At 37.6% G+C, this 23,623-nt stretch overlaps 1 protein-coding gene across 1 annotated transcript in view; it reads right to left on the bottom strand.

Moving 5' to 3' along the window:
* Positions 1-23,623, bottom strand: part of GPR126 (G protein-coupled receptor 126) — a 106,565-nt gene that overhangs the window by 15,442 nt on the left and 67,500 nt on the right. Inside the window, exons 9-17 of the mRNA XM_009319108.1 lie at positions 19,026-19,168; positions 18,197-18,311; positions 16,077-16,138; positions 14,368-14,575; positions 13,719-13,884; positions 10,304-10,444; positions 5,877-5,993; positions 4,780-4,825; positions 2,649-2,755 (exon numbers count right to left, since the gene is read on the bottom strand). Of these exons, the coding sequence (XP_009317383.1) occupies positions 2,649-2,755; positions 4,780-4,825; positions 5,877-5,993; positions 10,304-10,444; positions 13,719-13,884; positions 14,368-14,575; positions 16,077-16,138; positions 18,197-18,311; positions 19,026-19,168 (1,105 nt within the window). The remainder of the gene's footprint in view (positions 1-2,648; positions 2,756-4,779; positions 4,826-5,876; positions 5,994-10,303; positions 10,445-13,718; positions 13,885-14,367; positions 14,576-16,076; positions 16,139-18,196; positions 18,312-19,025; positions 19,169-23,623) is intronic.

Here is a 23,623-nt window from a genome sequence, read left to right as displayed (position 1 = left end):
ACAGTTGTTACACCTCTCACTTCCTTCCCACAGCTCTTGAAAACATTGTGCTTTAAGTGCTATAACTGCTGGGATCAGCAGATAGACAGAGCCTGATACTGATCCTTATAATTCAGTACCAGGAATTCAAATGTCCTTCTCTGAAAAAATTTCTCCTTTTCCTTTTCAAACTTTTTAGTTCCATCACTTATAGACAACTCTCTTTAAGAAGATGTAAGACTTAAGAAAATGTAATTTAAAAGTATTCATACTGAAATGTGCACCATTCTGGGGAGTTTCTTACATCACTACTTGTTATTCAAAGTTCGTAAGAGTCAATGTAGCTAATCATCTATGGGTGAAACCAAGGGCAAGATATTGCTTTTTGGTTTTATGGTCTGTTTTAACATGCAAACTATAGTTATAAATAGAGTTGGTCAGGAAAATAGTGACAAAGACAACATTTCAAAAAAACCTGGAAATGAAGCAGGAACATTCTGAGGATTTTTTTTCCAGTTTTCTGTCCAACTGTAATTGCCACATAGTACCGTCTGAGAATAAATGCCAGTGTTATTTCCTTTTTTAAGGACAAGAAAAAAATAAGAATGTTTGGATCTATATCACTGTGGAGTAAATGTGCGCAAATACTAACATATAATGGTGTCCATTCTATAGTCAGTGTAACTGTTGTCCCTAGTGAAACTGTCTAGCAAAAGAAACCAACAAAATGCTACAAAACTTGCCATTCTTCATAGGAAAAGGAAGGAGCTGTATGCAGTTTTTTACACCCTGTCCCAATCTTATATGACAGTTTGTACATATAAGGAGAGTGATATTTGAAAATAATTTAATAGCTAAATTAAAGTCAGAAAAGATTATTCAAATGGAAAAGCAATTAATGGGGTCAAAACTGTGTAAAAATCTATTGGAACACAGCCCAAATTCAAAGAACTTGTGCCTTATTTCCTACTGCCACAAAAGCATTCGGGGAAGAGAAGGGACTCATTGAATATATCCTAAAGAAAGCCCTTTTTTTCTCCCTTCAAGGATGAAAAGTGAAACAAGACCACAATTTAGCTTGCAAAAAGACAGAAAGCTTGTGGCTTTTTCGTATCTACATCTGAGCATGACGTGAAGAGAGCAGCCTTATTAAGAAGGCTCTGGAAGGCCAAAGCTGAAAAAGTCAGTGCATGCGGCTCCCTTGTGCGGTTAAGTCCTATGTGTCACTGCAACAAGTTAAATCAAAAACCAAATACTTCCACAGCATTGCTGTGATCAGGAGCAAACATCTTTTCTTCAGGTATGTTTTAGAGGCTGAAGAATGTTAATTTCAGACGGAAAGAAACGTTTCAGCCCATTACTGAGCATAAAAAAATCACCAAATGTTAAGAAACGATAGCAGTATTCCATCTTTTTCATGTTGAGATTTTTTTCTCTTGAAAACACTTCACACATGCAAATTGCTGAGGCACCTGAATGCTAGAGGAATTACGCTACTGAGGCTGAAGTGCTCTATATGGTTCCCTCTTTCATCTCCCTGATAGGCTATGCTCTACCTATCCCAATGACCCAGACCGGAGACTTTGCTGAAGGCTGTGGCAGAGTACGAGTTACATGTTTTGTACCAGCCCTCAGTGGGCAGACTTTTTCCAAGAGAAGGCCTGACTGCAAGGCATCCCCAAAGCTGATTAAAGCCATTTATAAGAAAACAGCAAACACGGGTTTACACATTTCACGAAAGAAGGTATTGCTTTCTACTTTTAGACATTAGATAAATATAAATCTTGTCAGATTTGCACCCTAAATTTGCAAGGGGCAATTTAGCGCCTTGAATCTCAGGATGAAAGGGAATTGTAGCGCTCCTTTGACTTTTCATCCTCGTTAACAGTTTTACTGACTGTAGGACATTTTTCTTTCCCTGACTGTTTTCCCTGACAATATAAGTCTCTCTTTTTTTGTTCTGAAAACAGCACCTCAACTTTTTCTCCTACTTTTTTTTTTCTGCAAACAACTTCCCACTTCCCTGATCTTGAAATTTCAAATCAACCTAGACTTGTTTCTCATTCACTTCCCTCTTGTTACACCTTCCTGTCTTAGCTGCAGGTCATTTTTGTCAGATTATATTGTTAAGGGAAATGACAGGGACCCCCTGCACCTTAAGACCCATTAAGATCAATTTTTTCTGTTTCACTAGAGGAATTGTTAATAATAGGAGTTGGTTTTACAGTCCCTGACTTTCTTTTTCACCCAGCCATGCCCCAGCTTTGAAGCTGGATGTTATAATATGCTATTTGTATTTTGGTATCACTCAGAAGTCTCAACCCCAGGTCTTTTGCAGCACAGTATTTTCAAAATTTAGCATACTCTTATGGGCACATTTTACTTTTTATTTTATAATATTTAGCCACTTGTAAAGAACATAATAATAATTATAATATACTTTCATTACTAACTTTATTCATTACCTCGTTCCTGAATTCTTATCACTAGCTATTTTGTTACGAAAAGATAACTTTATGACAATAAAGGGGAAAATGATGTATTATTATTAAAAATCATTTGCTTAAGGAATGACCCAAGTAACAAAAATGAGAGTTGTCTTGACCCAAGACAAAAACTGCATTGCAGTTCCTCAGAAAGATAACTTGGTGAATGGTGAGTTTGCCTACCATTAGGACCCCAAAGTGCGTGAGGTGGTTGCATAAGCAGACCGTCTCGTTTTCATTGGACTCTGCATCCACTTGGCAGCCCGCAGCGTTCCAGCCACCATTGCCACCTGTGGAAATGAAACAGGAGAAACCGTACTTTCCAACAAACTCATGTCACCCTCTCTTTCAACAGATTTCTCACTTCATCTTGTGCAAATGCGGAAGTGCTTTCTCAAATTGAATGAGTGAACATTAAAAACAATCAGGAAAGAAGCAAGTGTCAGATTTCCTAGTTTCTGCAGAGAATCACACCAGATGAGTGTCCCAGTAATGGACTGCTGAGCAGAAGCAATAGATGGAGGTCTGTAATAAAGGTAGGGAGCTTTTTGGTTAATGGGGGAGGAGTAAGACCTGCTACGTGGATCACTCATTAAGACACACCTTAGTTTTACCCAACAATAAGATGGTTTTAGAACTCCCTTTTACCCCACTGATGTGATGTCTGCACCTTCCTCCCTCCTACTCATGTATCTCCAGGCACATGAAAGCATTTATTGCGCAGGAGCAGAGGGTCTCGCCCTTCCTCTCTGCAGCATGTAATGCAGAAGGTCAGAGCAGATAATCCCAATTATCGTTTGTGGCCTTAAGAAAAAACATGAAGTAAACTATCCCCTACCCGCCCCACCTGAAAAGGCCATTCTGAAAATTAAGTAGAAAGATTTCATTTTTAAAAAATAAATGCTAAAAAGTAAAATTTGTATCTCTGATTACTTCTCCTTTCATTTTTTCCTGCTAAAATATGAACTAATTTTGTGAAATAGTTCATATTCTCTGAACTCTTAAAGACATTTTTGCACAACTCCAGACAAAATCCAGCAAATTATCTGACTGGCCCTATAACTTTACCCCAAATTCAAGACAGAACCTCTCAAAAGACTGTGAAGGTGTTCCAAAACCACTTAAAACTCTCCCCTACTCGAGCAGCCACTGATAATAGTTTCGTCCCTGTGTGTTTCTCCTTTGATGTGCTTCTTAAGTTTAGCTTCCTCACTAGGTTCTTTTTTTTTGTTCTTTTTTATCCTTCTGCATTATTCTCAGTTCTTCTGTCTGAATTTCCTGCTTTCAGCTACAACTTTGGATCGTAAATTTTATTTCTTGCAAGACTCTCTGTACTAAACCCCTCCACCTCAAATCCTACTGCTAAGGACAGTTACTTTGCTCTATCTCTGTTTCATGGCAAGGAGAAGTAACATCTCAGCAGTAATCTCTAAAATAGAAGGATCTGGAAAGTCATCCCAGAGAATGGCTTTGTCTGTGCAAAGGATGAAGATCTTGAGTTTAACATCACACACGGATTAGGCAGTAGCAATGAAGAATGAGCTAAAATGATGCCTTGTTAATGTGTGTCTCCATATGGGACCTCATCGTGCATACTGTCATCTATTTACAAGATGCATTTTGAGTCTCTGTCTAAATGAAGTTTGTGTAATTTGTAGTGTAGTTCCTAACCTTCCATGGAAGAAAAAACAGCTTAAGATTTGTAACAGGCACAATTTCACAATTAAATAACCCAACATTTTTTAAATGGCCAGTTAAAAGTATACTAAGAACCATTCATGTGCCTGATTAGAATTAATATTTAATTTGCACATGCAGACAGATCAGTGAAAAACTGCTATCAAATATAGAAAAGTAGAGAAACTTTCTTTACAAATTCAAAATGTTAACCAAATTTACATACAAAACTTTTAGTAAGAATATTTAACATCTGCTGTTACAAGTGACCTTACTACCTAGAAATGATACAGTTTAAAGTTTTCACCTAATTCTGCAAGGACTGATTCAAAAAGAGCCAAGACTGTGATCAGGAGCAAACATCTTTTCTTCAGGTATGTTTTAGAGGCTGAAGAATGTTAATTTCAGACGGAAAGAAACGTTTCAGCCCATTACTGAGCATAAAAAAATCACCAAATGTTAAGAAACGATAGCAGTATTCCATCTTTTTCATGTTGAGATTTTTTTCTCTTGAAAACACTTCACACATGCAAATTGCTGAGGCACCTGAATGCTAGAGGAATTACGCTAGAGGAATTTTAAAACTTAGACACCTTTATTCCCCTCATAAAAGAAATGACAGTATTTTTAAACTTACCATTTTTATTCATATCCCAGAAGACACAGGTAGGCTTAGGATCTTCCTAAGAATACATTAAAAGTAGACCTTTTGTACCTCTTCAGACATATATCTCATCAACATATACATTTACAACAGATGTTTTACTACATATCTTTTCACTCAATAAGCAGAAGAATAAATATTCGGATTGTTGAAATTTTGCCTAGTGTCAAATTAGTACTTACTCTGCTAGAAAGACAGATCTGCCCAGATTATAAAATCTAGAGCACTGTTCCTCTGCAGTGTTCCTTTTCCACATCCTCAGAATAATGTTTTATTGTCTCACTAAAGTTGTCCATGAGTATGATGTCTTTACAGAGTCTAAAGTAGAGGTTGTTTTATGTGACTTTAAAATAATCATAATAATGAAATGTAAGGTAAAGTTGATTGAATTTGAAAATTATGAACCAGGTTCTCATTACATAAACAATTTACTTAGGTATTGCATTTTAGTATCTTCTTTCTTAACTTCTCTAGTGCTATTATCTCTTTTCGAGTAGCTACTGACAACATGTCTGAGATCAGAGTCAAGCTCACATGTTTTTTAACTGAAACAGTACGTGCTAAAAGGTTGCATTTGGTCTGTATTTCCCTAAATGAATTGTAGTCATCTTTTAACAACATGGTTCTGCCTATTCTTCCTTTGCTGAAAACCATATAACAACAAAATAACATGGGGAACTCTTAACAAAGCAATTCCTGTTTGATCAAAGACTTTCTAAAGTCATTCTAAAGTTCCAGTGTAATAAATCGTGTCCCTGGTCACTGGTCACAAACATGGTCATGAACAGAGGTTTTGCCTGCTGTTATTGGCACAGAAATTGCCTCTGAGTGGCAGGATCAATAGCCTTTCAGATAAATGTTAGATCATGAATGGAGTAGGAATGTGTGAGGATGGGAGAGGTTATTTGGTTTTACTTTTTGCTTATTTGCTTTTGTTCTAGAGTTTTTATTTCCTTTTGAGTTTATGTTCTTACTCAAAATCTATCCAAATCAATCAGGCTATATGCTCAGCCTTTATTATTATATATAATCTACATTCCTGTTCCTCTGAATAATCAGTCTTGTCTTACCTGAATTTTGGTGTGCTTAATTGTAACCTTCACATAATCCTGAAGATCCTGAATAGTTATGTTTCCAATACTGCATGCCACCACAAAACTGGTCAAATTGGCAGGATTTTCTGCATCCTTTGAAAGATTCAGAAAAATATAATAAATGCTTACACAGCACATAACATAAAAGCCAGAGTACACAGTTTCATTTTTGCAGCGTGCCAGAATAAACACGTTGTCAGCATTTCTACACTTTTGATCACGCAATATAAGAACATTATGTTTATAAAATCAAATTATGGGTTTGCCTCATGGAAGTTTCCCTGTTTTCCTTATAGACATAAACATATATCGGCACAATTATAGAGAGAGGTTAGAAGGCATAAATTTCCCTTTCCATCATTATGTCTGATGCCAACAAAATTGTAACTCAAACAATGTAGCAGATAACAACCCATGATACGATTAGCTCATTTCCCTGAACAAGAATGAACTAGCTTACTTATCGTCGACACTATCCTTTTTAGTAGATGCAAAGTTTTTGAGAATAACCTGTTTTCTGTGTATAGTTGCTAAATCATCCTCCATCTTATAATGAATGACTAAGAAGCAATAAACAAATTCAAAGCAATGTTACATACTGTAGGAGACAATATTTTCTGCAAGGTCTTATTTGATGGGGATTTAAAGAGAAGACTGATGTTACCACTGAGCAATGCCATTTCTAACCTGCAGTCAAAAAGTGCCAGGTTGAGAATTTTCCAGAAGATAAGTTTTCCTTGGAAACTGATGATTTATTAAAATGGAAGTGCTTTGGAAATACTACTTTCTTTCGATGAGCTTCCATTCAAACCTGCATAGTTACATGCCTGGTTGGCCTTATGGGAAGCTGGGGAGTTTGGTCACTGCCTGTGGCAGATCTTAGGTCAAATGAAGTATTGCCACTCACTTTCCCTCCAAAAGTCTGGGCTGCAAAACTCCTGAACCGCCCTGATTCCTTCAGTCTAAGGGTTTTGTTAGCCTGACAAGATAGAATCATAGAATCATAAAATCATTAAGGTTGGAAAAGACCTCTAAGATCATTGATTCCAACTGGAAACCCAACAGCACCATGCCCACTAAACCATGTCCCTAAGTGCCGCATCTACACGTCTTTTAAATACCTCCAGGGATGGGGACTCAACCACTTCCCTGGGCAGCCTGTTCCAATGTTTAACTACTCTTTCAGTAAAGACATTTTTCCTCATGTCCAGTCTAAACCTCCCCTGGCACAACTTGAGGCCATTTCCTCTCGTCCTATCGCTTGTTACTTGGGAGAAGAGACCGACACCCACCTCGCTACAACCTCCTTTCAGGGAGTTGTAGAGTGCGATAAGGTCTCCCCTTGAGCCTCCTTTTCTCGAGGCTAAACAACCCCAGTTCCCTCAGCAGCTCCTCATAAGACTTGTTCTCCAGACCCTTCACCAGCTTCGTTGACCTTCTCTGGACACGCTCCAGCACCTCGACGTCCTTCTTGCAGTGAGGGGCCCAAAACTGAACACAGTATTCGAGGTGCGGCCTCACCAGTGCCGAGTACAGGGGGACAATCACTTCCTTAGTCCTGCTGGCCACACTATTTTTGATACAGGCCAGGAAATGTCAGGTATCAGCTTGGCACTGGGCTTATGAGATCCCACCACTCATGAAAGACAGAATAGCTTCAGCTATTAAGTGCACATTATCCTGAGAAGAGTATTTAGTTTCTTAAGAACCATATCCAAGAGTTTTCCAACACAGTATTTCAGATTATACTGGAGCTTTGTGACATAATTTCCTAGAAACTTAAAAATTGTGGAGGAATGAAAATGCATTTTTCTAGACAGTTCTTGAGCATTCAAACAAGAGAAAACCTCTTGGCTACCACCTAAATTTCAACACCTGACAAAGTCTATGAAAGCCTTTGGACAGATTTCTATGGGTTTCAGTGGATTCTGTCTCTAGCAGATAACAAAAACTAGAAATAAATATCAGATGGTCTCTTTAGGTAAGGCAATTTCATATATTCTTACTTGTCCTTAGAAAGGAATAGAAATAATGTGTGCATTAAAGTAAAATACAGATAACTGTTTATTTAGCTATAAGGCTGTGCCCAGCTAAAGTTAGGGGTAAGCTTTTAGCCAATAAAATATACAGAGGTACAAAGTAAAGCAATGCTGAGGCTAGCGTCAATGACAGAAATCTGGTCTAGTCTAGACAATCATTACAACTCACATATTTATCATATTTGCACATTATTTTCATGGCCTCGGAACTCATGAGGATGATCCTTCCAATCTAACTTTAGACATGTAAAAAGAAGATGTCTAGAACAGAAGTAGCCATTCTAGGGTTTCTTAACATAGTCACTGAAAGGAAACTGGCACATCCAGGGCATAATTCATCTTACCTATTCTATACATCTAGGTCGAATATGAGTTGCCTAAAAACAAGTGTCCATTTTAGAGGCTTTAAGGTATCCCGCCCAGTCTCCAGCTGCTACTGCAGATCTCACATCTCTTACAGGTTCGTTGTCACATCTGTCGGCCAGTAGTACCTTTGTACCTTGGGGTGTCTCAAATTCCACTATGCTCCTTTGTCTGGGGAACTGACGCCTACCCCTGCACTAGGATGACGTGTCACACCTCAATGGTGTCCATTCTTTTCCATCAACTGGCTTTGAATGCAACTTATGGACAACAGTTCAGGCATAGGTATGTACATTGAACACACCTACCTTTGGTGAAATGAATCCCACCCTGAATAGCTTACATCAATTTTTCATATAGTCTTCTAAGTAATGTAACCACCAGATTTTAATGAATGACAAGATACTAGCGTTCCCTCAGTTGCCATAAAAAAAGGCTCCAGTACTGTAAAGTATGATGTTTCACTGCTATGTTGAATGCTTATAAGAAATACAGCTAATAGCGTTGGGATTTTTTTAACTGCAATTGGAATAAATATATTTATGAAATACTTTTATACTAATGGATAAAGTTATTAGGTTTGAGATGGCATGTGGATCAATTTATTTTTAGGCTTTTCTTTTAGCCTTTATTTATTTATTTTTTTAGACTTTAATTTTAGACTTACTAAAAAGTGAGTTTTACACATTTTTAATTAATTGTGTTGAACATGTCACCCGTGAATAGTTTGAAAAACACAAAAAAGAATGGAAGGAATTTTAGTTGCTAATTTAGATGCAAATTTTCCTGGTTTTTGCCTTTCAATGTCTTATTAAGTATCCCTTAGAAACACATGCTAGCACCATTAAAGGACACATTCTGACTTTATATGATTTTATGCCATCATCTGCATTCTTCTGGTTTCTTTATTAAATATATCTGTCCTGTTCTTCTCAAAAGCGGGCTTAAAATGAATACTATTTTAAATAGTTAAAGATACTTTGGGGTGTATTTCAGAAGGCAGCTGAGGGTCATGGGTATTTTCTTGCCTAGATTATCTGAAGAATCTGGATACACTGCCAATAAAAACGATAATATAGGGACAATACAATACTACATAGTTCTGCGGATGCACAAGAGCCAAAGGTCACTTGAAATACTAACGGGAAAACAAACTCAAGTCTTCTGAGGCTCAGTCTACAGTTCACTATGAAACAATGTTTCCTTCTTAATTAACTCATTTTTTTTCAAAATAGGTATGTTTTTGGTTGTTTTTTCCAAGCTGTGCACTCTTCCTAATTTTTTTGGCATCTACCATGCAGGAACTATTTATAATTACCATGTGATGGGACCCAAAGGAGAAAAAATCAAATTGACCTGAGTCCCTTTAGTTTTCAGGTACAATTATTGTTATCCGTATTCCATGTTAAAATAGGGTGTGCTTATGAGAACACATATATGAAAAGAAGAATAGTGTGTATAGAAAAAAATGTTCTCTGGCTGATGACCATAAGCCCAGAGCTTCCAACCGAATATAAGTGGTCAGCTGGATATGAGTACCAACTAACTCTTTTAAGGAAAAGAGAAAGAAAGAGTACTTGGCACTGTTATAGGCCAAATTCCCTTCTGACAGAAAAGAACCTGGCTCCACTGAACATCAAGGACCTATATTAACACTTTTTAACAGAAGTTATGCCCTTTAAGAGGCCTTGCTACTTTACTCTGATTATAAGCAGCTGGGATCCAGTTTTCCATAGAAAAGTGAGAAAAAACTTTCCTGAGAAAAAGTTTATCTCACATGTGACAGGAATTTGCAGTCAAATCAATGACTTTAATTCAACTTGGGCACTTTGACTATTTTGTCACTCTGAACATAACACTGTCTCTAGTGCCTACATCTGCTATCACCTTCTCATTCCTACAACTCATGAGATGCTGTGAAATGATTACACTACAGAAAACTTTTAGTAGCTGCCTTTGACTCACCCAAACTGAAATGACTTAAACCACATTAAAGTTTACCTGAAAAAGACCATTTTTATTGAAGAAAGTAAATTGAGCCCTGGATATAACTTCAAAATCATCTTGACTTAAATTCTTCAGTAAACTTGGTGGCAGAACAACAGAAGCAAAGGCATTTGTCTGATCCTTGTCAAAATCTATCTGTTAAATAAACAGAAGAACATGTTCAAACAAAACCCAAACCATCCATTGTCCAATCCAACTGGGTTCACACCCTTACACAAAGATATCTAAACATGGGACTAGAACCAATCAACACTAATATGACCTGTACCTATGTAAGAGTTGATGCAATAAATAAATAAAAAAAAGGCTTAGGAGGTTTTCCCACCCTTCCAGCATGAGATCAGCCTTCTGTTACAGGAAGGTATTAGACAAAACAAACAAACAAACAAACAAACTCACTCCTCCACTGCTATAATGATGATTTGGAAATAATGAGATGGCAATAATGGCAGTCAACATAATTTTCAGTAACCGTCAAGATACTTTTCCTCATACCAATGTTGAGAACCGAAAAATATGCTCTGAATCCTTCTTTCTTGAGTTGTATTATTTGGCTTGATCTGCACATCTGAATTAATTCTCTTATGAGCTTTTCTAGTTTCTCTGTTACGGAAGGGTGTTCTAGAAATAATGATTAGTGTCACCTCTCTATATTTATCATGCTATGTAGCACAAAAAAGACACTTTCTGCCGTCAATATAAGCTTAATCTATACTGGCAACGTGTCAGACAGCTGAAAGCCCTCTATGGCACAGTGGTGTAACAAGTGAGCAGGAAATAAATGAGGATGCAAACTTGTATTTCATTAGCTACCAGGCAGCAATTCTATGACTGCATGCTCTCCCACCATGCTCAAGGTGTGCCACCTTGCCCATCAAGGGAAGGGGAGCAAGCCATCTCACAGTGGCTCTATAGTGAAAGCATTCAAGAATTTTACTGTGAGATAAGGAAACTCACACTCCTGACTTCTCCAGAGGCAACTTGGTCATGTATTTATGCCTCTCATGATCAGTCGTATGATCCTAAAAGCACCATTAGCTAATAGAAAGTTAAAAGCCATAGGCTACTGATAGATTTATTTAACTTCCAAATTTTCACTGATTTACTGTGAATAAGAAGCACCTTTGGAAATTAGTAAGAAGTGGTTCATAGATATGAACCTGACAGGGCTAAATGTAGTTGAATAAAAGGTTTTCAAAGGATACTTCTGCCACGTTAAACAGAAAGTGTGTGTGTGATAAAGATGTCCCATTAGGTATTGTCTGCAAACAGAGTGGAAAAGGCTTCTATAAAGAAGTATGGATATATTACAGGAACAATTTAATAATATGAATCACCAAAAGCTAACTTAGTCAAAGGTTTGGCAAGAAACATAAAGACACAGGGGACTGAAATAGAATCTTTCCAAATTGCCATGGAATCAAGCAATTGCCATTTGCTTGATATCTACTTTAAGAAAAAAATACGAAATAAAATCTGGAAACATTCTGACATACAGCTTGAAGAGTTTAATGCTCCCTGATGAGCCTGGGATAGATCATCACATCACTGGTGAAAAACTTGGACTTTCACAAGGGTATATCCTACCAGCAGGGATAGCAAGTATCTTTCCTGATAGGCATGGAAAATATTAATGGTGACCACAGCTGCTGCAGACTTTTCTGGTAGGAAGGATGCTAAGAATTCTCAATCAGCTGTTGGAAATGTAAAAGTCTGAGAGCAAACTCTTGTTCCAATAGGAACATTATAAATAATTTGACGGAGTTTGGATTTTATCATTATTTAGACAGTGCTATAATAAATGATTCCAGGGCAAGAAAATTCCTGGATGTCCTCAAGCCACAGATGGTAATTTTTATTATAAATGCGAACATCCCAAACCTGACTTCAGAATTTTTCCTTTCCTCTTTCCATAAATACAGAATGAAATCTGGAGGAGAAATGTTCCTTTGATTACAATCAAAGAACAATCAGCTACTGAGCTTCATTAATAAGAGAGCTAAACAAAAGTAGATTCATAATCACCAAAAATGTCTAATAAAATCGATTCAAAGAAATTTTAGCCAAAAAGTCTATGAATATAAATATGTGAAAACTCAATTACATTAAATCCATTTGTATTGATTTAAACCATCATTTGAGTTTTGATCCAAAGTCTATATACACAGCATGTAAAAGGCCTGCAGCCTATTATATTACTACTACTTTTTATAGCACTGTCTTCATTACTGTTTTTGATTTTTACAGTACATAGTACTTTATAAAATGATCAAACATTTATTATGATTGTTGTCTTGCCAATTTGCAGTGGAATTAATTTGGTTCCATAAGATGCTTATACTCTAGTGATTAGTCTTTAACCGTTTTCATAATGCCATTTTTGTTTGGATTCAGATTTGGTTCCTCTGGCCCAAACAATAGTAGGTTTTTTAATTTTTCTGTTTAATCTTTTCTCTGTGTTTCTCCAAGTAAGGCTCACTGTATTTGAATGGTTAGACTCCTAGGAAACTAAGATTACTTTACCTCTGTCATAGACTTCTTACATAACTGTGAAAAAAATACATCGTACTACATTTTTTAAAGCATTTAGGTGCCATAAGATGCAGACAGGCACATACCGAAGTTTAAAAATTCTAGGCACCTCATTGCTACTGATTTCAGCAGAACCTTTGGAATATCCTAATAGGTGCTCATGTGCATCTCAAATGCTATTTCATAGCTTTTAGATGTCTGAGCTTTTCTATTTGTGAAAAAAGAAGAAAAAATATTTTTGAGGTGATGACAAATATTTTAAGTATAACAGCCTGTCTAGATACTGAAGCACTGGAGAGCATTCTGCATTTTGAGTGATCTGTGTTTCTTTTATTTTTCATGTCTAGGCTGGTCAAGCTCCACATGAATGTCTTGAACTGCCTCGGACATCCCAAATGGCACAAGCCTATCAACCTACATGTGGACAACTGGATCAGCCTTAGATCTCTGTTAGCAGTAGGTGTTTAAACTATATTGGAAGGTTGAAGACCTATTGTATCTGCAGAAATCTACATGTAAATACCTACATTTATGTGTCTTACTCTGAAGCTGAAATGCATCAATGGAGTCGTTAGCTAGTAGGTAATACAGCAGACTGTTATTTTCCCTTTTCATTAGTAAAAAAAGAACTAAAAAGGATAAAGTCTGTTCTGGATTTGTAAGCAAATTACTTTTCATCCATATGGAACATGTGAGTTTATTGAGGTTTCCTGTCACTCAAGGAAATACTACATTAATCTGTTTGGATGATTGCAGGAAAAAGGAAATAGAAAGTAGGGGAGAATTAGGAGTTGTAAGTGGTTTTGTAAGAACCACAGTAAACACACTTGGAACAACACATACATTTCACATTCAAATACAACTGCTTGTTCCATACCTGGAAATCAGATGCATTATTCTGTGGACTGACACTGAAAGAACCGCCTTTGAATGAAGTTGAGTTCATAGTAGACACTCCAAGTGCGAGGTTTCGTGTTGAAATACTCATGGATGGTCCAGTGAACTGGATCTTTAAAGCCAAGGCATCAATAGTTTTTAGAGCTCTAAAAACAGAAATAAAATTATTCTAAAAACTGAATTAAAAAAAAAATACTATGCTCTGTATGCTCTCTGCATTTAAGATGATCCTCTTATTATTGACTATGTTTCTATCACCCATCTGTGTATTCACAAGGAGACTATCAGGTTGTAAATTTATGCATCTCTGTTGAAAACAAAGTTTTTGATTGTCAGAAACTATCTGACTACATATCACTAGTCCTGAAATAATTTTCCAACAATACTTAGATCTATGCTGTGTCACGTATCAGGAGACTTCTTTTCCATCCAACTACTTTATCTTTGTCATGCACATTAATATTAGTACAAGAAGAAATATTTGTATATCTAATTTGGAAAATTCTTTTTGATGGAAATCAGAAAAGTTTGACTTTTGTACTGCAATTGTTTGTCTATATATGGAAGGATGAATCCTTCCACCTTACAGGTTGCTCTCAAAAGCTTGTCTCAAATGCAGAAATACTTACTCTGAAGATGATGCTGCCAATACACTGTCTGAACTTGTTAGAATATTGGAAAAAATTGTCACCACGGTAGAGCCCAGAGATTCATCAATTTCTTCATCATTCACAATTTTTTTGAGCTTCTGCACAACATCATTTACTTTGTCTGAGGTTAGCTGCTGCCCTTCACCGGTGAGATTCAGAAGCTGATTGGCTATATCAGCTGCATTTTCTGTAAGTGTACACGTAAAATGAAGTAAAAGAGAAAATAATGCATATCAGTCCTGAAGTAATTCAGAAATACAAATTTTTATTCTCATTGTTGAAAGCTAGAGCATGTTCTGTGGTACTTGTAATAAGCATAGGATTTTATAATTTTATCAAATTTTTAATTTTACAAAAAAGTATATAGAACCCGCTGATTATTTTATAACTGTCTTCATTGGCTGTGTCTTTCTTTTCCTTAATTTGATTTGACCTTGTAAATCAGAACTACTATTGAAAGGGCTGATTGAAAGAAAAAAAAAAAGGGGAAGTAAGAAATAAAAAGTATATTTTCCCTCTCTTTTTCTCCTTATGCTATCCTTTTTTTTTCACTGGGAAAAACAGTTTCACTCTTGAAGTGAAACAAATGCATCCAAAGTCACTATTACTGACAAAATATTCACTCTTTTAAGCTTTGGGGAGAAAGCCTGACCCCACTGTAAATGTTTCAGTTCCTTCAGAGGATTGTACTCTTACTCAGAGGGTTGGCAAGTGCAACACACAAGCAAATTTCATGAGAAGAATCTTCCTGGTAAGGAAAGTTTGATAGTGTCCAATGGCAAAACATTAGTGTAAATCATATGTTAAACTGTAAGCTTGATGCCAGCTGGATAGAAAAATAATGTAAACACTAGCATTTTACAATATCAAAATATTTGAGATTTATTGGAATTTGCAGATAAGATTTTGAAAGAAGATCAGCCTTCTTTAGTCTGCAACTGGCTGTGGTTTTTTAATGTTGTGTTTTATAATATAGCTTTTGCTACATTTACTCTAGAATGTTAATTTTACATGAAATGCTGTTTTCATATAGCCTGACTGCAAGTACGCAATCAACTAAGTTAGGAATCCAGGCTCCCTAGGACCTCTCTATCAGTGGAGAAAGAAAAAGAGGCTTCCCCAAGAAAGCAATTCAGAACAGGCACTTACTGTAGGTGCTCTGAATTACTTATGACAGTATCATTCTCTTCACTAGCTCTGGCACTAAAAAAAGGGGCCATAAAATTGTTGTCTATTTATTTTATTACTCGTTTAAGGCCAGAATGACATCAAGGGGTATTTTGCAAATGGAGAATAAATCTGAAAATGTCTGATTGTAAGCCCAGTGAAGAGAGTGGGTGTCTTTCCACTGGCACCTACAGATACTGGAAATATTTAAAAATTTGCCTGAACCTGAATATCAAATTGAGGCAAGTTACCACCTGCCTCTATTCTTGCTTAAATTACCTGAAGAGTTTGATTTATTTCATTAATTGGTACCCACAGCTTTTCATGAGTGGGCTGAATTCAACTTGATGCGCTTCCCCAGAGTTCAAACATTTACTTTGCACTGTTTTTTTAGAAAGATTTTAAACAACTTAGCATAAAGCTGGAAGATATTCTTCCTTAATGTAATTTCCTTATAGTAAGCAGTAACCAAAGTCTACAAAACTATTCCTTTAGCCAAAGACCAATATCAATGTACCCACCTGTGCAATTTCTAAGATCAGGCTGGCCCCAGTATGATGTATAATTCTGCAGACCCAAATAGCTGAAGAGGAAAAATGACAAAATTCACATGAAATACAATAGCAAAATTATGTAAAGTTTCATAATTCTTTTGTAGGTGTCACAGTGGTCCACTCTTCTCAATTCACAATTTTCCTAGCAACATGGCCCCTAGTGAAATGAAATATGTATGCTTGACAGTGGAAATATGTGATCAATTAAGTGACAGTGCTGAAAGAAACCCTAGTTCTTTTGGACAAATTCCCAGCTGATTCCTATACCGATTTGATAAACCGCATCAGTGGAAATTCTGGCCTTGTATTTCAGGAAAGACCCAAATGTTGACACAAACAATAGTGTCATAGTAGGCCACTATTATAGCCTAATCAGATGCTATTTCTATAATTTCCCTTTGATATAAACGGCTTTGATCAAGTCAATAGCAAGCTGTAATACCTTTCAGAAGAACACGCACAGGAGCTATGAGGAGATATAAACTTATGCCACTCATGAAAACTAGGGCAGGTCACCATCAGATCCAGGTCCAAGGTGAGGGGCAGATAGAAAGATTTTTTTTTTCAAAACGCTTTTTTAAAAAAGCCTTGCCATAGCAAAATACCCAGATATGGCTCCAAAATTAAAAACACTTTTTCCTCAGTTTTCTTTAAATACAATCATGTTATCATAGCATGGCAAAGGCAGGATGGAGAATGGGAAAAAGTTATCCTTTCACTCAGCACGATAGAATAAAGTTACTCCTCAGTTGATCACCTTTATTATAACAGCACACTAGCAGGTAACCTTCTACTGTGGGATGCACAGGACTAGAAGAGACTGTTAGAAGAGCTTCCTCTTCTCCCAAAACACACCCCACTGTGCTCCATATTGGCAAAAGCTAGTGGAGGCAGAGGCAAAGAAAGCATAGCACAGTGCAGAACACAGTAATTTTTTTTATGAGAAGTGCTGTACATGGACAATCAATGGTATTGTGTAGACCACAAATGAACAATAAAGATAAGGAATACTGGGGCAGCAAAGGCCAGAAGCCTTAATTTTTAATGATTCTGAGGCTCTGACATAAAAACAGTTTGACTTCTGCACTACTCACTCTACAACAAAAGTTGGTCAATCAGAATCCAGCAGTTCTTGTACAAGATTAAGAGGCTGAGGAAGTGAGTTAGTTAAATATAATGCTGGTTTCTTTCCTGTTTGGCACAGAACCTCACAGCTGATTCATATCCATGTTGCCATATTGTTTTCAAAAAGGAAAAGATCTGGTCTTCTCAGAACATGTTCCAGATGCAACGTGGGTGGATAAGACTACTGTATGGCATTTAATGGTGATCATCCTAAATACTGAAGAAATTAATTAATATTGCACCATCGTAGCCATGTTCAAGGTACTCAAAGGAGATCAAAGCCATATTGTTTTGGTAATATATCAAAGGAAGTAATAATATTCCCATTTTACAAATGGGAAATAGAGATACAGTGTCTAAATCTTTTGTAGATGTTCATAAAGAAAGCCTACATTAGGGAAAATTTATCCTAAACCTTAAAAACTCAAGTTCAAATCTTTAAGCGTAAGATTATCCCCACCTTCGATTATGACTAACTACTGGCAAAATGCTTGTTTCACAGAATTTCTTTTACTTTCCCTTAATAAGATGAGAGGTTCTGAATTAAACCAAATACACATCTCTTCTTCAGACAATTTTGTTGAGAATTTCTTATACAAGTCAGATAGTAGTAGCAGAGTGCTAGCAAATGTGAAACTTTGGTCTTGGTGACATAAACATCATGATTTGAAGAAAGCAGTTTCATTCTGTAAGAAGATGCTATTTTTATAGTCACTTTGAACATGTACTAATTGTGGGCCTCAATATGCCCTACAGAAGTGGTAGATGAGCTTTTTTTTCATACCAATGAAGTACATACTCTTACTGCACACCCACGTAATCTCTCACAGTATAGAAATCATCTTCCTGAAATACAATATGTTGTATTTGCCAATGGCAACCATAATGGAGGATACAGTTCAACTCTATAACCAGAAAGTTGCATTTGAAGCTCTCAGCTTCTCAGATATTTGAACGCCTACCAGGTTCTTGATGCAGTCTGAACTGAGCTCCCATGGCATAATGTGATGTTGGTCACAGTCGGTCTGGTATCTGGCCAAAAATAGTTTGGAGGGTTTTCTTCAGCTAAACATTTTTCTGTAAAAATAACAATATATCAGTGTTAATGGTAAATTTCTTCATTTAATTACCTTCCATTTCTTGTCCTCAGCTCATCAACCAGTCTACAGCACAAAGCTGTCTTCAAATGAAATGCTTGATTGTTGTCTATAGAGTAGTGGCAATGGAGGGGGTGCACAACAGGGGACAACATATACTGCTGCTGCTCAAGGGAAAGGATTGAATGTGCATGCTGCATCCACTTGTACTCCACCAGCCCCCACCTCCTCCCTCCCAAGGGAAGGGGAATCTCTGACTGGAAGAAGTTGAATGGGAAAAGATGAGAGCTAAAAGGAGATTGATTAAGGGCAGCATCTGGCAGGAGCACAAACTACAAGGTTGAGGAGTGGGCAGGGGGGGGCTTGGAGGTCCAAAATGTCTCATTAGAGCTCTGGCTGTAAATCATACTCCTTTATCCTCAAACTGCCAGAGGAGCTGTCAGGAACTGTCCCAGCCTCTTTGAACCAAACAGCAAAACACTGACTAATGCAATCTGGACAACTGTGTTTGTGTTAAAAGAGATATCTTGAGCACAGGTCTCTGACATTTGTGGAACAGTGAAGCTTATAGGGACAATTTAAAATCTGAAACAGTCATACAGTTTGGAAATGTGTGATTATTTTAACACAGAAGATGCTTATTTATGGACAAGCAAACAAAATCTGTTGCGTAACAAAGCCGAAAACTACTTACCCACTGGATCAACATCCACAGTATGAAGCTTATAACCTCCTTCCATGGTCCCATTATTACTTATGAGCTTCTGTCGGATGTCTTCCTCTTCTAAATCGATGTTGTTGGTAGAATTATAAACCAGAAGAGCCAAAACCCCAAAACTGCAAGGAAAATTATCTGAGTGTTTGAGTGAGAAGAGCAGAGGACAAATGTGTGGAAATAAAAATATCTGACAAACTCTGGTTTTCTGAGTGTGGAACAGTGTCACTAAGACAATGTTGCTCCTTATCTGTAAATTTTTATTTTTGTATATATAGGGCCACGACAAGAAAGTACGGTTGGGAAATTTCATCCTCTAGTTACCATTAAAGAAGCATCTCATCAAAAGAGCTAAGAAATGTTTTCAGAAGATTTAGGTTATTTTAAAAGATATTAAAAGATGAAAGCATAAAGTTCTGAATTCTAAATGGGCCCTAATTAAATTTAAAAAATCTGGTTCCTGATGGCTTAGAAATTTAAGAGCTGCTTCATCCCACCTTACAAAACTTGTCACAATGGGACAAGAGGGTCTATCCAGAGGGTCTGTCTCTCCACTGACTACAGAGATTAGAAGATTAATGAAGAACAGATGCCCAACATTTAAATGTCTACATTTTGATGGAGTGAAAACCACCCTGACACACTTCTGAAACTTTTAGTCCTAATTAGGAAAGTTTAGTTGCTCAGATGAGTAATTCAAGTTTGAGCAGTAATATCTGTTTTGTACTGTAGCCCACTGCTACTTTCTTGGGCATAAGAAGTAGTTCAAAGTGCCCAAGTCTCTTTCCTGTGAGAGAAATAAAACAGTCCCCACCCTTGTCCAAAACCATAGCTTTTCTGGAAGGGAAATAATGAACAGAAAAGCAGTTCTAGCAAGATACAGGAAAGAAGCCCATAGTGGAAGGCTCAAAAATTTCCTCCTGGGACACAGAAAACACATGTTGGAGAAGAGAATATGTTGGTACCCAAGAGCGTTGCTTGGCTCTGGCTAGTAGGAGGTGACGCCACTGAAGCATGGAACATTGGATCTCCATGAGAGCCAAAATGTGGAAAAAAGAAAAAACCAAGCTTGCTTTGGGCTGTCTTCATCACAGCCTTGCCCTTGGATACCCAGCAGCCTGAATAAAGACAGACCTTCGCGGTGTGTGAGCAGTCCCTGGCAGCCTGGGAAGTGGCAGCACTGCCAGCACACATACAGTGAGCAGGGCACACACCGAACTGAGCTGCTTTTGCTGGGGGCCCCCAGTGCAAGGAAGCAGCAGTGAGCTAAAGGGTCTTGCGGTCTATTTGAAGAAGAGTAGGAGGAAAAATCTGTAGGGGCGCTGTATGGGAGAGTGCTAGTAGGGTTTTCAGGTACCCCTGGCAGATCAGGGCTTCATTTAAAAAAATCTTCCAGAAAGACATCCCCACCATGACAGCTCAGAGTTGCACTTTCCAGAGGTACCTAGTCTGGTACAGTACAAAACTACAGCTTAGTGTACAGATGTTGCTTTTAGATGGCAAATTTAACCCTCTTTCTGTTAGACATCATTCTGAAAACTGAATAACTCTCATTAGTGAAATGGCATTTAAAGAGCTGGCATTAGAAAACAACCTCTCAGACTAGGAAAAAATAAAAAAAGAAAAGCAAACCCAAACCTCATAAAGAAATCACAAATGTGAACTAAATACTTCACACATTTCACTGTTGTAGATGTAAAGAAATATGTAAATAAATATACATGGTCCCTGGTTGGTGGGAGTTTTGGTTGGTTTTTTTTTTTGTTGAACACCAGTACACTTCTCTTTTTTTCTCACCATATCCGCTGTTTTACTGGTAGCATGTTGCTGGAGAAGAAGATAAAAATGTGACTACCTGATGGCTTGGCTTGTTTTTTCCCCAGTGGATGTATTTTAGCAGAGAAATTCCAGTTACCCCTGGCCAGGGGGTCACTCCTGCCCTGCTCCCAGAGATACTGAGTTCCTCCTAACATTCCTTTGGTCTCTGTGGAGTGTTTAACATATGGCAATAGCCTCAGTAGGGTGGATGCGCATTAGCAGGCTTTTGCTGTACACCTCAGATACATTACGAGGCACAAGTTTATTATGGCATTTATTTTTAGCAGAAGCATGGAAATTGCCTACGGGATTGCCAATTCCTTCAGCCCTCCAGTACTTCAGCCCCAGAGTCTCCTGGCACTTAACCATCTTTCCTAAAAGATTCTGGCTTCACTCATCTATTCCCTTTACTTCAGAAGAGGAAAACTTAATATACTGATGCCACTCCCTACCTCAGCACTTTGGCTGCAAAACAGAAGTCATAAGTGAACAGTTACTGCTACTACTATGGTGCCTATTGCAGGACTCCCAACTAACAAAAATGATACTTAGTACCCATAACCGTGCAGAGGGATAATGGCAACAAAACAGGAAGGAAGATGATAGATGAGGTAGAACTGGTTACAGTTATCCTGAATAATTATAGAGAAAAGTATTGATTATGAAGCACTGATAAAAATAATCTGTTAAACCACTTTGTTATTTGTTTTCTGAGAAACTCTCAGAGCACAAGTCATGTATACTGTGTAATAAGAGCCTGTTCCATATTATGATGAAAACAATTTCTATAAACTTTTCAGAATGACTCATGCTAGCTTCCCAAAGTAAATAAATACCTTTTAACTTGACAGCTGACGCAATATGAAGCTGAGTGCTTCCTTCCACTTTTGTCACACTCAGATCCCAGAAAGAAAACATTTTAATGGTGAAGAACAAAATTCTCGATTTGTGAAAAAGTAGGCCTACACTCAGATAAATGGCAACACTGCCATGCTCTGCTGGTGTCACTGGATTTGCTACACCCAACCTTGTATCTTTTATTGTGTGCCATATAAAAGCAGATAGATTCTCACAGCAGTAATCAATTACAAATTACACATCACCTACAGCAACCTGTACTGCTAGTACTACTGCTGTCAATATGAAAAAATGGACTGCGGTGTAGGTAAACACAAGGGGGATAAGTATTTATGCCTCTCTTCTCTTTGACTGAAATGGTGACAGCTGGAGCAAGCAGGAAAGCAGGGGAAGACTGGCGTCTGTCCCACTTTGTCCTGGTCCGTTAAGCTAAGCTGGCTCAGAGAGAGGAGTTTATGAAGCTGCATCCTCACCAGAGGCACAGGAGGTGGTGGGGGCGCCTGCGCTGCCATGGCGCGTACCACAAAGCCTGCTTTCTTCTCCGGCAGCGTGACTCAGAGCTATTCCAGGACAGTGTGCCTACACACGGGCTGTGGTCTCACTGCTACACGGTGCGAGGAGCCTGAAGGAAGGATTAACAAACCATGCGAACCGTGCAGCACAGACTGTCTCATACCTGGAGATATGTGGTTGAAAATTAGCAATGCATATTTCTCCTCTCGTTTCAGTTGTACTAGACAGGCTGAACTAATACTGAATTATTGTGGTTGCCAAACTGTTTAACAAATCACTATTAATTTCTTTTGTAGTTAATGTTACTTGATTTAAACTATATAAAGAATCATTTTTAAAGCACCTAAGTACTCAGGGAATCTGAATTTCCACTAAAAGTCACTGGGAATTTCATTCCTAACTACCCTGGCATATTTAAAAAAGTTTTAAGATGTCAGCATTAAATGCTTTACCAATCTTGCTGTTATGTTGGCTTTGAAGATAAGCAGCAATGGGTAGCTATAACGCAAGACTGGCAGCACAGGTAGGCCCACATAGTCACCTGTAAACACTACTAACTTCTTCACATTAACTGGACAAGCAAAAAAAGAGCTGACTATTGCATAAGTCACCCAGTGAAGATGTAATACAAACAGCAGACAAATTGTTAGACAACACGCAGAATGAGACAGCAAGAAATAGGAAAGTAGAGGGAAATAAAAAGCCTTCCACAAAAGCACCTGAGTTGTGGATAAACTTTTGCTTGAGGGGATTTTGACTTTGATACCATTAAAATGTTCAGAGCAGAGAGCAAAAAAATAGGACTGGGCATAATAGACACATTCAAAGTAATACCAAGGATGAAGAGGTTCCTTTCTCAGCAGAAGGTGATGTTATAGAAAAAATATAAAACCTGAGACTTCAGGACACAAAACTAAAAATTGCAGCTACTTTTTTGACTACTAAAAATAAAAGCATCCTAAGCCTTCCTTTTAAGTTAATGGCCATTGTATCAGAACAGTGCTGCGAGCAGCACGGTCATGCCTCTGTGCCTGTCCTTGTGTCTCCAGGCCTTGCTCCTCCTTGCAGATCTGGTGTGGGAATACAAACAACTATGGCTTTTCAACAGAAAGTACTTATAATACATGATGATTTGGTATGAAGACTATTCGTTATCAGAGAATGTAGCAGAAAGGCAAAACAGAAAGGGCTGGAATCCCTCACATTTCAACAGCTGGTCTTCGCTGAAATGAGTTTTTGGTTACGCTTGAACAATGTTCCAAAACAACAAAGAAAACCCCCATTCCCCAATACATCACTCCTAAAAATGGCATCTAACAATGTCAGGCTTACACTAAATCCAGTTAAAGTCAGTGGAAAGACAAAGGAAGTCATCGGACTTCAGCAGG

Source organism: Pygoscelis adeliae, unplaced genomic scaffold, assembly GCF_000699105.1.
Source record: "Pygoscelis adeliae isolate BGI_AS28 unplaced genomic scaffold, ASM69910v1 Scaffold172, whole genome shotgun sequence".
In the NCBI taxonomy this organism is placed as follows: Eukaryota; Metazoa; Chordata; class Aves; order Sphenisciformes; family Spheniscidae; genus Pygoscelis; species Pygoscelis adeliae.
This window is presented reverse-complemented; position numbering and strand designations above follow the sequence as displayed.